General features: G+C 37.4%; 1 protein-coding gene across 10 annotated transcripts in view; it reads left to right on the top strand.

Moving 5' to 3' along the window:
• Positions 1–16,041, top strand: part of ATP2B2 (ATPase plasma membrane Ca2+ transporting 2) — a 433,201-nt gene that overhangs the window by 407,122 nt on the left and 10,038 nt on the right. For 7 of the 10 annotated variants that reach the window (XM_075762785.1, XM_075762787.1, XM_075762786.1 and 4 more), the window contains 3 exons: positions 2,180–2,391; positions 2,871–2,978; positions 8,087–8,269. In XM_075762785.1, the coding sequence (XP_075618900.1) occupies positions 2,180–2,391; positions 2,871–2,978; positions 8,087–8,269 (503 nt within the window). Of the gene's footprint in view, positions 1–2,179; positions 2,392–2,870; positions 2,979–8,086; positions 8,270–14,867; positions 15,040–16,041 lie in introns of all 10 variants that reach the window. The other 3 variants (XM_075762781.1, XM_075762780.1, XM_075762790.1) reach the window with 2 other exon arrangements.

The following is a 16,041-nucleotide window of genomic DNA, read 5'->3' as shown; positions in this document are numbered from 1 at the left end:
TCTTAATCTCAGCAACTAGGTGTAATAAACTTAATGATGATGTACTGTAACATCATCTGGAACACGTTCAGAAATAAAAACTAATTATTGGTTTAACCACTGCCATTCCACAATAGCAGCATGTTCTGCTTTGCTAATTAAGTGATGCAATGCAATAAGGACAGGTATTCTCACTGAGGAAAGTATTATGCATATATTTGTGTGTGTGTGTGTTGAATAAAAGCAAATAGATATAATGGGTGTGTGTATATATGTGTGTGTGTGCATATCTATAAAAGATAAAATGATGATTTCTGTTTGCTTTCATTAACTTTTTCCCTTATTGTTTATATGTAGTAACTCAGTATTGGAAAACATTCTCCTTATCTCTCTGGAAATATGTCATCTTAAAAATCTCTGCTCTCTCACAGCCTGAGTTTTGTGGCCTCATATTGTATTACTGATATATCTGTGATATCGAAATCTACTTTCTGTCAAAAGACTATAAGCCAAATTCTTTCTTTGGAAATATGCTCATTATTGCCAATGACTTGAATGTGAACTGCTCAAATATCCTGAGGCAAAAAAACCACTCACTGTTAACTTAGGTGATGGAATTAATGACCTCAGGAGAAAACCTGAGGAAACCTTTCTTCTTTCTTCAGAAATTCAGAATATAATGCTAGTGGGATAGCAGAAAAATGTTCAAGTTTTGATTTGCTTTTATTAGCAAAACACTGGTTATGAAAATGAGTCGTATTGTGATAATCTTCTTTGCTCCTATTTCATTCATTATTTACACTTTGAGTGGCTGCCCCGTCCTTACATTAAGAAAATGCCTCTTTCAATAACTGTATGTTATCTGTAAATTTTGCGTATAAGAAAGTGGATGAAAAAATTGGACATGAGCTGGCAATATGCACTTGCAGCCCAGAAAGCCAATTGTATCCTGGGCTGCATAAAAAGAAGTGTGGCCAGTAAGTCGAGGGAGGAGATTCTCCCCCTCTATTCTGCTCTGGTGAGTCCCCCCTGCAGTACTGCGTTCAGCTCTGGGGTCCCCAGGACAAGACAGACATGGAGCTGTTGGAGCGAGCCCGGAGGAGGCCACAAAGATGCTCAGAGAGCTGGAGCACCTCTGCTATGGAGACAGGCTGGGAGAGTTGGGGTTGTTCAGCCTGGAGAGGAGCACGCTCCGGGGAGACCTTTTTGTGGCCTTTCAATATATAAAGAGGGCTTAGAAGAAAGACAGAGATGTTTTACCAAGGTCTGTAGTGACAGGACAAGGGGCAGTGGTTTTAAACTGAAAGAGGGTAGGTGTGATTGGACAAAAGGAAGAAATTTTTTTTAAATGAGTAGTGAGTCACAGGACAGGTTGCCCAGAGAAACTGGATACTCCATCATTGGAAGTGTTCAAGGTCAGGCTGGATGGGGCTTTGAGCAACCTGGTCTAGTGGAAGGTGTCCTTGCCAAGGTAGGGGAATTGGACTAGATGATCTTTAAAGGTCCCTTCCAAACCAAACCATTCTATGATTCTATAAGAAGAGAGGTCCCTCAGGTGCAGGTATCTTTTCAAAACTTACCTCATTTTTACAGTTACTCATCAGGGGTTGTATCTTGCTTTTTTTTATTGGTCAGATCTAAAAATGATAGTCAAATTATCAAAATAAAGAGTAATGCTTGATAGTATGCTTTCAAACAGACTAGCAGAACAATCAAACCCAAATCTATTTAAACTCAGGAATATCTGTGTGTTTTATCATTAATACGCTTGAATGCTCTTAAAGAGTTACGCTATACTGGCTTAGCAAATGGGTAAAAACTGCTGAAAAGTGGTTGCTTCTAATTATTGTAGAATATCACAAATATTCTGTCAGTGGTCTGAAGCGTTCAGTACGTCAGAAAGAATTGATTTCTTAGACTAATTACTACTTGGTTAGAGGAAAAGTACTACTGAAAACTATTTGCATAGGTATAATGAGTTATTAGATAAAAGTCATCATTTGGGAAGCTTCTTGCTCTGGAAGTTTAGATGTGTCTTGCTCACTGGTGTTATAAATTCTGCCTGTATTACAGTAAGTGCAGAAAGCAAGCTGGTCAAGCAGAGCACAGGAGGCAACTAGCTAAAGCAAACAAGGGAAATATAAATTTAAGCTTGATTAATTTATTCTAGTGGAAACCTTTATTTTTGTCTTATACCTAGGTGAGAAAATGTTTAAGATTGACAGCGGGAGGAATGCACCACTTCACTCTCCTCCTTCAGAGCATTACACCATTATCTTCAACACCTTTGTCATGATGCAGCTTTTCAACGAAATCAACGCACGGAAAATCCATGGCGAAAGAAATGTCTTTGATGGCATCTTCAGAAATCCTATTTTTTGCACTATTGTACTGGGTACATTTGCTATTCAGGTAATGACTTGGGCAAGAATTAGTAACAATTCATCAGAAATTTAAGGGTTTTTTCCTGTGGTTTTTTTTGTTGTTGTATTGGGGTTTTTTTTGTTGTTGGTTTTTGGTTTTGTTTTGTGGTGGGTTTGGTTTTTTTTTTAATCTAAATGCTGTAGGAGGCACACCTAATAGTAAACTACTTGGTTTCACATATTTTCTCAATACCAGTGTCAATGATGAAAGATGTTATGTAGTTGAGGCCAGGCTGGATGAGGCTTTGGGCAACCTGGTCTGGCGGAGGGTGTCCCTGTCCATGGCAGAGGGGTTGGAACTACATGATCTTTGAGGTCCCTTCCAACCCAAACCATTCTATGATTCTATGATAATACAGAATAAATTTTGATCATTATAACTAGGTCAAATCTTAAATTTATCTGAAGATGTACAAAAATAACTGCCATCGTGATTTGTTGCCCTTTCTTCTCTGCTTTTCTTTGTAGATAGTAATTGTCCAGTTTGGAGGAAAACCATTTAGCTGTTCTCCCCTGCAGCTTGATCAGTGGATGTGGTGTGTATTTATTGGATTAGGAGAACTTGTATGGGGTCAGGTAAGCATTCAGGAATATGCAGATTTCTTTTTTTTTTTTTTTGTCTTTATAAACCAATGAAAGACCTGATACTGTTTATAATCCTACTAGAGTGTTTCCTTGATCTCTCACAATGTCCTATTTAGCTTACATTGAAATAGAGGGTATTCTCTAAGTACTTCAAGAATAGATATAATCGTTTGGATAATTTATCCCATTTTTCCTTCTGATTTTTGTTAATTTTTATGTTTCTTTCCCTAAGCAGGGTGTGTTATCACCAAGGTTGTCTTTAGTTAGATTATTTTGTGAAAGACATTTGATTCATTACCTAGTCCTCTAGTCACACAAGAAGTATAGTAAGGGCAAATGCACTGTAACCTTGCCTGCAATAGAGTACCCAATATAGCACGTGTGTGTTCAGCCATGGCAAATTTTTGAAAGTGAAAATAAGTTCCAGTTCTGTGGCAACCTACTCATTCCCTTGCTGAAACTGTCATTCTATCAATCCACGGAAGCTTTGTTACTGGTGTAGGACTAAGTCCAATGCATTTAACGTACACCCGCAGTCATCCTCCATCTACCGCGAAGGATGGAAGAGGGGATGAAAGAAAAAGGATTTTTATTTTTCCTATAATAGTTGCAGAAAAGTGCAGTTTAATTCATGTGTCATTTTAAAATTCTGCTACAACCTGCATCATCATTAGCTAATATAAAATTATATATAGATGTAAAAACAAGTATCAGTGAGGTAATTAAATAAGTTATGTGATTATCTGTCTGGAAGTAGTAATACAGATACAATCAGTATTGTTAAAATAGTACATTATTCTTTTATGTACAAATACATATTGCAAAGTTAATAATAATGTTAATTCTTTTGACCTTTGAATGCATTATTAATGTATTTAAGTTGATGTCACCTGACACAGTAAAAAAAATGTGAAAATTGTGAAGTTACATTTTGCCTCTCAGATGTAAAGATACATACAGATCAACTAGTTTGCCACTATGAAGAAACAGGCAAGAAATTGCTGACTGCAATTGAATACTGAAATGGTTCTGATGGAATTGTAATGAATAGATGCTAGCTTTCAAAACTGATTATTTGTTCTCTTGTGGAAAAATTTAAATTTTTGGACAGTTGGGCCTCAGATTTTTTTGCAGAAATAAGCTGAGTCATGACAGTTTTAATGCATATGTTGCTGAAAACCATTGCTATTAGATTGTTCTACTGTAATTATTACTTGAAGATGGGATTTGATTTATGAGCTTTCAGGAGGAAGACCTAAAATCAGTTTGATAATTCCTGCAAAGGAAAGATTTGTTTTCAACTGATTGGAAAATACCAATTTTGAGGGGGGGGGAAGAAAAGCAGGGAAAGGGGGGGAAAAAACCTAGCTGTTTTATTAGATCATTCAGCTGTGAAGAATTTCCCTCAGCCTTTGATCAATGTATTATTTGGCTTCTAAATTTTGTTATATGTGGTTATTACATAATCATTGAAAACTAACAATTACATCAGCATCTGTTTTCAATTTAAAGATGGGCGTAGTTGCCCAAGCCTTACTGAGAGAGCCTAGCTATTAAATTAAAACCAGTACTGGAATACTCACAGTTTTATCACTGAAAAGACTACAATTTTACATAAAGCAAATACAGAGGGGGGGAAAAAAAATGTTTCTCTTGTGATCAGTACTAGTACCAGAAAAGAAATACACAAGCTAAAAAAAAAAAAAAAAAAAGGTATTATTTAAATATTTACATGATTTACAGTCTGTGGCAAGTACTCTCTTCATGGAGCTCTACAGTGAGAGAGATTTATTTTCCTTTAGAAGAGGTGCTTCTCTTCCTTAGACTTTTCTCTCCCACTCTGACCAATTCTAGTTCAGCACAGAACAAATTCGTTATCTCTGTTTTGTCAGTCTCCTGAACTTGCTGTTTTTGTGAACCACTATAACCAATCAAGATTTTCAAGTTCCGAAGTTAAAGTTGGCACTTTTTAAAGTGATATAAGGTGTAATTTCTAGAAAGCCAATCTGAGATGCTTTGAGGGACAGTTTTCTTAAAGGTGGCCCTCATAATTTCTGAAAACCAAGTCTTTCTAAAATATTTCATGTTACATTCCCAGAATTATTGATCCCTTTCTAAAACTGCAATAATTTTCCTGGGAATATTTCGTTCCTTAATCTACATCCAGTCTATTGAGTCTGCTGTTACCTGAACTGGGCAGGTGTCTGCAGATATGAAAAACAAATGAATAAACAAAAAAGACGTGTAAACACCCTAAGAAAAGAATTAGAGCAGAATCTATCAGCCTGGCTGAGAGAAGTGGTGAAGGAGAGGTATGTTCTATCGCACATAATCACTACCAAATACAGTTGTTTTTATGTGTGCTGTCTTGCAAGTACTTCATCACCATCAGTTTCATCAGATACCACACAGTCTCAAGTAGCTTCTTTCTGTAGAGTGCTGGCATTATAGTATTTTGAAAGCTGGGAAGCTGAAGCAGTTTCAGTAAGTATTTAAATAACTAGCACTTACCTTTTCCTTTTTTTTTCCTGTTCTGTTATTGCTTGTATCACACCAATTCATTAATTTCCCAAGTTTACGTCTTGTTTTTCAAACCCCAGAAGAATGCATTTTTAAAAAGGTACTGTAGTAGTGTAGAAACTGTTTTGTTTGTTTGTTTTTTGACAATTCATTATCTGTCTTTAAAAATAACATAATAAAAGTGGCGTTGTGGATCATGAAGTTCAAGGAGACCCTCCACCAACTCAACAGTTTGTTTTCATCCTGAAAATACTTGGTACCTTTTCATGTGTCTTCACTATATCCATTCCAGTTTTCCAAAACTTTAAGATATATCCTCACCAACTTTCCTGCAACTGTCTGATTCTATCTCCAGCTTTCACACATTTGGGCTTCAGAGATGCGATTGCTCACTGCTGAAACAAAGACAAAAAAGAAAATTGTAGCGCTTTTTTGCTAAATGGGTCTAATAGTTAAATTGTAGATTATTTTTAAGTGTTCAATATGTTCCAGGTAATGTCTTGTTTGAATAGCCATATGCTGATATTTTTATTCAAGCTGACAAAAGAAATTGGAACAAAGAGAAAATGACAGCTCAAGAGCATAACACTGAAATGTACTTAAAATAATTGGGTTATAACATTGTCTAACTATGGTATTTGCAAATTTTAAAGATTATTAGCCATCTCCTATATTAATTACTTCCAAGGACCACTTTGGTGGACAAAGAGAATAAGAAGAGGGGCTGAGTTAATCAGAATTTGTTAGTAATAAGGACACAGAGTAAGAGATAGCCCTATGAGGTCCAACACGGAGACAGTCAAACACACACCTTTCAAAAATCTCATTTTTGATAAATGCTGAGAAAAGCATTTCAAGTTGCTGAAACCAAGGGAAGCTGAATACATGAACTAATGTAGTGTGAGAAGATTTATAAGCATGAGATGCAACTATTTTTCAGCTCTGTGGTGGGTTGACCCTGGCTGGGGGCCAGGTGCCCACCAGAGCTGCTCTATCACTCCCCTCCTTAACTAGACAAGGGAGGAAAGGTATAACGAACTGCTTGTGGGTCGAGATAAGGACAGGGAGAGATCACTCACCAATTATCATCATGGGCAAAACAGACTGACCTTAGAGAGAAAATTCATCTAATTTATTACCAAGCAAAACAGAGTAGAGCAATGAGAAATAAAACCAAATCTTAAAACACCTCTCCCCATCCCTCCCTTCTTCCTGGGCTTAACTGCACTCCCGGTTTCTACCTCCTCCCCCCTCAGCGGCACAGGGGGACGGGGAATGAGGGTTACGGTCAGTTCATCACACGGTGTTTCTGCCGCTTCTTCCTCCTCAGGGGGAGGACTCCTCACACTCTGCCCCTGCTCCAGCGTGGGGTCCCTCTCATGGGAGACAGTCCTCCACCAGCTTCTCCAACGTGAGTCCTTCCCACAGGCTACAGTCCTTCACGAACTGCTCCAGCGTGGGTCTCTCCCACGGGGTGCAGACCTTCAGGAGCAAACTGCTCCAGCGTGGGTCTCTCCCACGGGGTGCAGACCTTCAGGAGCAAACTGCTCCAGCGTGGGTCTCTCCCACGGGGTGCAGACCTTCAGGAGCAAACTGCTCCCACATGGGGTCACAAGTCCTGTCAGCAAACCTGCTCTGGCATGGGCTCCTCTCTCCACAGGTCCTGCCAGGAGCTTGCTCCAGCACAGGCTTCCCACGGGCCACAGCCTCCTTCAGGTGCCTCCACCTGCTCCGGCGTGGGGTCCTCCACGGGCTGCAGGTGGAACCTCTACACCCCCTCATCCTCCCTCCATGGGCTGCAGGGGGACAGCCTGCCTCACCATGGTCTTCACCAGGGGCTGCAGGGGGATCTCTGCTCCGGCGCCTGGAGCACCTCCTGCCCCTCCTTCTGCACTGACCTTGGTGTCTGCAGAGTTTCTTACATCTTCTCACTCCTCTCTGGCTGCAAAAGCTCCCCCCAAGTTGTTTCTTTCCCTCCTTAACTATGTTATCCCAGAGGCGCTGATTGGCTTGGCCTTGGCCAGCGGCGGGTCCGTCTTGGAGCCGGCTGGCATTGGCTCTGTCAGACACAGGGGAAGCTTCTGGCAGCTTCTCACAGAAGCTGCCACCCCTGTAGCCCCCCCCGCCCCCGCTGCCAAAATCTTGCCACGCAAACCCACTACAGCTCAGATTAACATACATTAGATTACTATCAGTCATTAGAAATACCCAAACTCTAATTGCAAAAGTATCAGTCTTTCTAAGTTCTCTTTCAATAATTACATTCAAATACTTAGATCTTCTTTTAGTTTTTGAGAAAGGACAATATTTTCTCCGGCCTTAAACTTGCTCCATAGCTGTGTATTGCCACTATGGTTTAATGATGCAAGTAATGCTAATTGTTTCAACAGTAAACTAAATGTTTTTGTACTAACATGGAGTTGTGTGAGTGTAAAGTGCTATTATGAATATGCTTATCTTAGCTTTCCTGAAAGATTATAGATCTCATTAAAATACCAGTGTTCTTTTGTAATTAGCAGATTATTATACTGTTGTTATTGAATGAGGCTTATGTTTTCAGTACTTTTTTATAATTTTAGGTCATTGCAACCATCCCAACAAGTAGGCTAAAGTTTTTAAAGGAGGCAGGGAGGCTCACTGAGAAGGAGGAAGTCCCTGAAGAAGAACTCAATGAAGATGTTGAAGAAATTGATCATGCAGAGAGAGAACTTCGACGTGGACAAATTCTCTGGTTCAGAGGGCTCAACAGAATCCAAACCCAGGTATGCCGAAAGTAAATGCCCACACGGTCTAGCGAAAAAATGCTTAATCTTTGATCAAGGCAAGATAATGTTATAGGGGAAGCCACACAGTGTGTGTGTGAACGATGGTACTTGTTAATTATTTCACTGTTTTCAAAGGAGGAGCACATGAAAAAGTAAAATAGGTGAACTGAACAAAGGGGGGGGGGTGTGTATAGGAGAAGAGATAAAGTTAAAAGATTATAAAATGGTAATATGCAAAAATAGGAATACTTTTTTTCAGTACTGTGAGTGGACATCCTTTTTCTACTTCAGTGATGACAGCTCATAAAATAGTGCTACTTGGAAAATGCTAACAAAATGTTATGAAGGCTTTCTAAAATGTACTGGTTTGTTTTGTCAAAAATATATTGTTGCTGCCACTTTTGCAATAGCAGAATAATTTAAATTGTTGAGTCTAAAGTATAAAGTATCATTTGATTTTTAAAAAAAAAAAAATCTATTCTGGCATGACCATATTTATGTCACGATTAAAAGGAATTTATTTTCTTTCCCATTAGGTAAGAAAAATGTGGTTCTGGATTTATTTTTAGTAGTAATGGCCTAACCATCCATTAAATACTGACATGTATGTGTTGGTTACAATGGATCATTTCTTAGAAATCTCTTTTTATTTTAAAAAAACCGCCAACTTTTGCTAAATACAAAAAATCCATGGTATTTTATAATACATTAAATATTTTCACTGAGTCATGGTGCTAAATACAGTACAGATTAAGATATCTAGTAAAATTTGTCCTACAGTGCTAAAAAATTATTTGAACTATTTGCCTTTTTCATTGCAGTGAAGTAGTATGTTTTATAGCACTCCAGTGCTCTCTACTTGATCTTTCTAAGATCAAGTATTTGTGCCAGCTTGTAGAAGAGTGCAACTCTAAAAGACAGATATGTACTTGACTTATCAGATGTGAATGTTTTACATGATGCTTGCAAGGAAAAAAAGTGAATAATTAGGAAAAATATTTTTTTTCTTTGAAAAATCTTTTAAAGAACATTTTTATCTCAGAAGATTTTGTTTTTTGTCTTCATTCAAGATAAACAGTCCTTCCTGGCCTTAAATGGCTTTAAACTGAAGAAAGATAGATCTAGATTAGATCTGAGGAAGAAAGTCTTCCCTGTGAGGGAACTGGTGAGGCCCTGGCACAGGTTGCCCAGAGCAGCTGTGGCTGCCCCTGGCTCCCTGGCAGTGTCCAAGGCCAGGCTGGATGGGGCTTTGGGCAACCTGGGCTGGTGGAGGGTGTCCCTGCCCATCATGGCAGGGGGTAGGAACTAGATGGTCCCTTCCAACCCAGGCCATTCCAGGATTCTTCCTTTTTCCATCTACACATTGATATATTTTTTCTGGAGAAAAAGATGCAGCCATGCATTGTAGACAAAAACAGGGGAAAGCAGTTAACTAAAACTAGAACAGTTCAGTCTCTTTAGTGCATCCACAGAACAAAAAAGAAAGAGGGTGGAAACTGGGTTTGGGTAAATTCCTAAGGTTCTGTGGTAAGTAATTAAATACGGATCTTCAGCTTTGGGGTTGTGTGTCTTGACTCTATTGAGTCAGGAGCACTCATCATTAGAGAAAATTCAAATTGTCACGGTATAAAGGTGACAGACAGGTGCCCAGGTAATAGTGATCTTTATGAAAAGATGACCTCTAAATGTGCATTCTTTTCTTCCTGATGGCTACAGGAGGAGTGTTGTCTGTTGGCATTTCTGTCAGGATGTCTTTCTGGTTGTGGTGAGTGTAAACAGCTACAAGCACAAAAAAGCAAATTACATCCTTTCAGTTCTTTTTCTAGTCTGAGAGGTAGCTTTTAGTTCTTCTGCATATCTTTGTCCACTTAATTCACAAATAAATTATTATTCTTTTATACTATTTAAAACAAAATGAACATTAATTATATTTCTTTGCTAACATCCATCATCTTAATTTCCTTTCTGCTCCTAGTTGTAGAAATATCTTCGGTAGGAAGAATTGTTTCTCTCCTGCCAAGAGATTTTTTTTTTTTCTCATTTTGTTTATTCAGTGACTTTGATTTTTACATCCATTTCACATCTTTGGAATGATAATGAAAAAAGGAAGTGGGCCAACAGATTCAAAAGGACTTCCAAGGTGTCCACTGGAGAGTGATGAACTCATATGCAGGCCAAATTAGATCCATTGTTGGATGGACCTTGAGTTGAGTGCACTGTGATGCACTGTGTCTTGTGGCCCATCCAAATGAATTCATACACTTGTACTACATTTCTCAGGAAGCCAACTAAAGAAGAGTTGATGGAAGAAGATGAGGATGTCTGTAGCATCCTTGGGGAGCTGGAGGATTTGCAAGAATCCTCTGATGTCTAATGCACTTCTGGAGATGCGGAAGAAGAAGGTAGAGCATCCCGTCACTTTGTATATATAAGAGGATGACAGTAAGATTAGGAATAAACTCTAGACTCTCTCACAACTAGATTGATCATTCAAATCCTAATGAGACGAGTTTCCGCCATCATACACTTGTGCTGTATATTAGTTTATTTTGGCTTATTTTCTATTCAGTCATTATTGGACAGATAGCCACAGCACTCAACAAAAGCCTTCACTCCTAAAAAAGTTACGAAGAATCTATGATAGGTTTGGAGTTTTTTCCAGATAATTGACAGATCTCCCTTGTAATGCTCCAATAAAAACTCATCCAAACTGACAAAAACTTTTTTTTTTCTTTTTTCATGCCCTCTCTCAAAACGGAGGGTTCAAACGAAACCACCACAGAAAGGATTTCCACTGTTGATTCTTCATACCGAAATGTCAGACATAGTACTATGAAGACATGCATGAATTTACTTTAAAGAAAGGTGTATGAAAAATGCACATAATTTAGTCAAAGATACTGGCTATCTACTTCTGATTTTCTTTTTTTGTCCACTTTTGTTCATGTAGATATTTGTTGTCTTATAAATGTACTGTAGGGCTTCTCTGGATGGATGCATGTTCTTCTCTGAATGGAAGAATGTTTCCTGACTGGATAGCTCTCTCAGAGGACCATTGATATATGAAGTTTTACAAATAACTCATCCTAGTTATGCAAGTTTCAGAAAGATATAAAGGTGATCTCAAATTGCGTAAAAGACAGGACTTTTCAAACTCTGCTAGTTTTCAGCAATTTTTTCCAAGTCTTTATTGCAGTTCTCACAAATTCTTCATTCTGAAGGAATAAAAGAGTTGAGAGAAGACTGATCTTACCATCTTCACAGATCTAATAGCCTTTGGAAACTTCAGCAAGTTCACCTTCAGGCAAAACTGTATAATCTGAGTAACAACAGAAAATCATTGCATCTTTTTTAATTGTATAGTGAAAAGTTTCTGTAGTAAGCTCACATTTTAGTATAGAAAAATTGTTAAATGTGGAGGTTTGAAAACTTTTCAAGCTGCATGTCAGATTTTTAGAACACTGGGCCCGATTCTTTCCTTCTCTGCTTCGTTCATCCAGTAATTCAGTTTGCTTTACCTGCTTAAGGTGGGAAATAACTGTCTAGAAATGTTTTAATAAAAACAAAACCAGAAAAATATACAGGTACCATATTAACTGCTATTGAAAAAAAGATTCCTTTTTAGATACTAAAAAAACCATAGAGGTGGTGTACTGCATTTTTTTTCCCTTCCTTTTTGCATTGAAACTTTTCTTTTGAACCAATGCAAACTCTCTAGCAATGGAAGTCACTCCTGGCAAGTGGTTTTGAGAAACTAGCACCTCATTGTATGGCTTTCCATATAGCTTTTAATATAGAAAAATTGCAGTAGCCCAGTGTAACTGGAATGGAAGCTGGTTTCTTTCATGCAGAAAAGTTGTTTGTTTGCTGGGGTTTTTTTAAAATAATATCCTGGTCATCAGGTGAATGATACCTGAGTCCTGTTAACATTCATGACAACAGAAATGCTTGCTGAAAACCTGTTCTGTCAAGACTATTCAGCTAGTATAAGATCCTTTTTTTAAAATTTTTTTTTAACTGCTAATCACTGATATTTTTATTAGCGGTTCATACCTCACAAATATGGATCTTCTAGAGTGTAGAACATACAGAAAAATGAGAGGTGAAAAATTCCAACCTTTCAAATAGGCTTCAAATGTAGAACAGTATTTTTTTTCTCTACCTAAAGGCCTATAATCAAAACAAGATTGCATCCTGTATTTTTTGGAAATTTTTCAAACTTTTCATGATGTATGACTTATTACTTACTTTCTCCTTTTTAGTAACTTGAATTGTTCTAAATAAATGCATTCTTTTGTACTTAAAAATGACATCTTATTTTAATATGCACTATTTATTTACTTATATGAATTCTTTCTCCTTTGTTGTTTTCCGGTTTTTGAAGACAGACTTTTGAGCCAAGTTCTTCTCTTCCTTCTTGGCTTCAGGCAGAATACAGCCCTGTATTTTCAGCTTTTAAGATTCTGAAAAGGTTGTCATCCTCCCCCTACAAATTATATCCATGAAGATCTGTAGTTACTTTCTTCAGGAGAACAAGTAAATTACATACCTGTAATTCTTGTTCTCTGGAGAAACTATTAAATACGGATCTTCCCTTATCTTTTCACTCTTATACTAAGGTCTTTCCTTTTAGTTTATTAGGAAGACATTTGTACATCTAGAAATGCCATTTGGCTTAGGATTTATCATCTGTGTCTTCCACAGTGATACGCACTTCATGCTCTCAGTAAGAGTCTTTAAAATCTTTTTTGAATGGTCTCTTTTGAAGAGTGCTCTGTCACCTGTGTTAGATCATGAAAACCCAAGATCTGTATTTAATTCTACTTTTGTACAGTGAACATTTCAGGTGAGTATTTAATATGCCTTCATATATAATCAATGGTTTCAGCCATATGTTTTTTTTCTAGATGCCAACGTGAACCTTAGCTAATGATTCACTTGTACCCCTATTCTATATACTAACTTGCCTCATATTGTGGTTTTTTACTGTGATATTTGTATTGGACATGTAATTGAAAATAAGCCTGCTGCAGAAAACACTTGAGAGCAAAGCTGTAAAATGTTGTGATGACTGCTTAATACTGTACATCTATCGGCGTGCACATTTAAATGGATGTTGTAAACAGGACTCTCAAACAGTGGGTCAGTGAACAAATCAGCTGTTTCATGTTTGAATAGTAAAAGTTCAGTGTGACAATTTTACAGCAGTAACCTTTGATCCCTTTTACAGCTGGCTGTGATATGATTATTCCCATAAAAACCTGCAGGAAAATAAACGATGTCCAAAGATAAGATTATGGGAGGGGATACATCCATACTATTAAAGATGAAGCCATAGGAATTTGTTTATCCCTAAGACCAACTACAGCAGAAAATTTATTACAGCGCTTTCAATTTGGAAAGTTTAGGAGGGCTTGCCCCAAGATTTGTGCTGTTTTAATTGATAAATATACCACTTTACCTTCTCCCAGCTACTTTCTAGGCTGTGTATCTTCAGAAATCTGGGTTGCAAGATACAAATCTGGGAGCAGTGGGTTATTTAAACAAGCAGTTGTTTGAATTCTTCTAATTGATACTACTACTGCTGCTTTGTCATGTTGCGGTTGTACTAATGTAACAAAGAGGACATTTTGGTGTGTAGGGATTTGTAGCGTATATTTACTCCTTGATATTATCTATTGCCAATCCCTGGCTTTATGTTTGTACACAGAGCCTGCTTTTTATTGGGTTATACTGGTGACAAAGAATGCCTTGAAATACTCAGCTTTTTTTTTAACTCATCTTCTGTGGTGATGAATAAAGCACTCAGGAAGGTATTCAGGATGGATATATCAAACAGTGCATACAATAGACATATGAAAACAACAAGCAGAAAATTGTAATGTTACTTGCTGCAATAGTCATTCCAGTTCCACATCATTTTCTGCGTGATTTTAAGTGCTCTGTATAAAGGTAAATTATTAACATTTTAAAATCGGTAGTTATAAAAGAACAGTATCCATTATCATCATGCTTAATGCATACAAAATTTCATTACAGAACAAGTCAGATAAAATATTGGAATACTTTCTTTTTTATCAAGCTAGTATACTGACAACCCTGGTTTTATAGACAAAATGGAGTAGTATTCTGAATATTTTAAAGGCTTTTTTGTTTGGTTGGGTGCCATCCCTTCCTCTCCCACCCCCCCCAAATTCCAATTAAGTGACTGAATTTTCCTCCCTCTGTAAGAACACATAGAGAGCAATAACAGTAATTATATTCTCAGTAGGAAAAAAGCAGAGATTAGCTACATCAAGTATTCCAAGTATTTACATATAAATAAAATGGTTAAAAATTAAAGATTGTTATTTCAAATCTTCTAGTTGTTCAAACTGATGCAGCTCCACTGCCTCCTGTGGAGCTGTTTCATTTTATCCAGGCAGAAAATTTGGATCATATCTAAAAACATTAAAAGGAACTCTTAAAAGTATTTATTTCAATTGAAGTAAAACTGTGTGCACGGTTGATTTATTGTTTTGCATTATTATTCCTGTCAGTTATGCAACTGTATCCATACTTTAAGCAACTTGTCTCATTCTTTCCTCCATTACAGATCGAAGTAGTCAATACTTTCAAGAGTGGCACTTCCTTTCAGGGGGCTCTAAGGAGACAGTCCTCCGTCACAAGCCAGACCCAGGATGTAACCAATATTTCTAGCCCTAGTCACGTATCGTTATCCAATGCTCTTTCCTCTCCTACCAGCACATCTGCTGCTGCGGCTGGGCGTGAGTGTGTATTCTTAATGCATCAGACCTACAGAGATGCCAACTTACATAGCAGTCACTTGAGACTGAGCTACTTTGCCCTTTCCCATTTTGTCCTGTTAATGTGTATTAGTTCACACATAGTCAGAAACACGTAACAATGATTACTTCGTGTACAGTAGATGCTTTCCATAATTCATTGCAAGTTTTGTTAACTTACTGGTAGGACAGGAATTTTTTATCCAGTGTATGGAGATTCTGATTTTATTTGAGGATTCTGTGTCATGTTTTCTCAATCTGATTGGATATATTTTCTACTGCTTATAAAATATATACTTTAAATTATTCTACAATTATATTAAGCAATACAGCTTGTCAGATAACACATCGTTCCATCTGCAAGACTGTGTATACTATAGGACACTTGTGTCCAAGAAGGATGTACTCTAATTAGCACAGGTACAGGAATGAACAAGGAAATAGAGAATCTAGTTTGTGATGCAAGGCTAAGGCCATAAGGTTTACATGTATGATGAAAGAGTAGAATTGTTATCTCTAAATTCATTGGGAGGTAAGCATTAAGGAAGGAGGGAGCTAGAAAAGTTAAAGGACAGTGTTGAAACAACAAAATAAATGTGGCAACAAATTTCCTTGTTAAAAGAAGCAGGTTTCTAAACACTGAAATCCTGACACAGCTTTCTTTTAGATGCAAAGCATCTAGTGAAGAGGTAGTGAATAAAAATTTTCAAGCTGCTGCTAAGAAAGGGCTGCCTCGCTAACAGTAAAATTCCAGTTACTCAGGAAGACTCTTACAGCTCTAACTTTGTTGATTTTTTTTTAATTTAGTTTATTTATTCAGGACTATAAGTAGCTATCTTGTCTTATAGCATAGCCAGCATTAAAAGAGTATTTAAATTTATAGAACTCAGTTTACAACCTTGTCACTCACTTTACAAAACAATGCGGTATATTCCTTATGCAAGTTTTAGTGAAAAGTTGGCCAAAGAGACAAGAAGCCAGTCT

Source organism: Balearica regulorum, chromosome 10 (genome assembly GCF_011004875.1).
Source record: "Balearica regulorum gibbericeps isolate bBalReg1 chromosome 10, bBalReg1.pri, whole genome shotgun sequence".
NCBI classification, from domain to species: domain Eukaryota; kingdom Metazoa; phylum Chordata; class Aves; order Gruiformes; family Gruidae; genus Balearica; species Balearica regulorum.
This window is presented reverse-complemented; position numbering and strand designations above follow the sequence as displayed.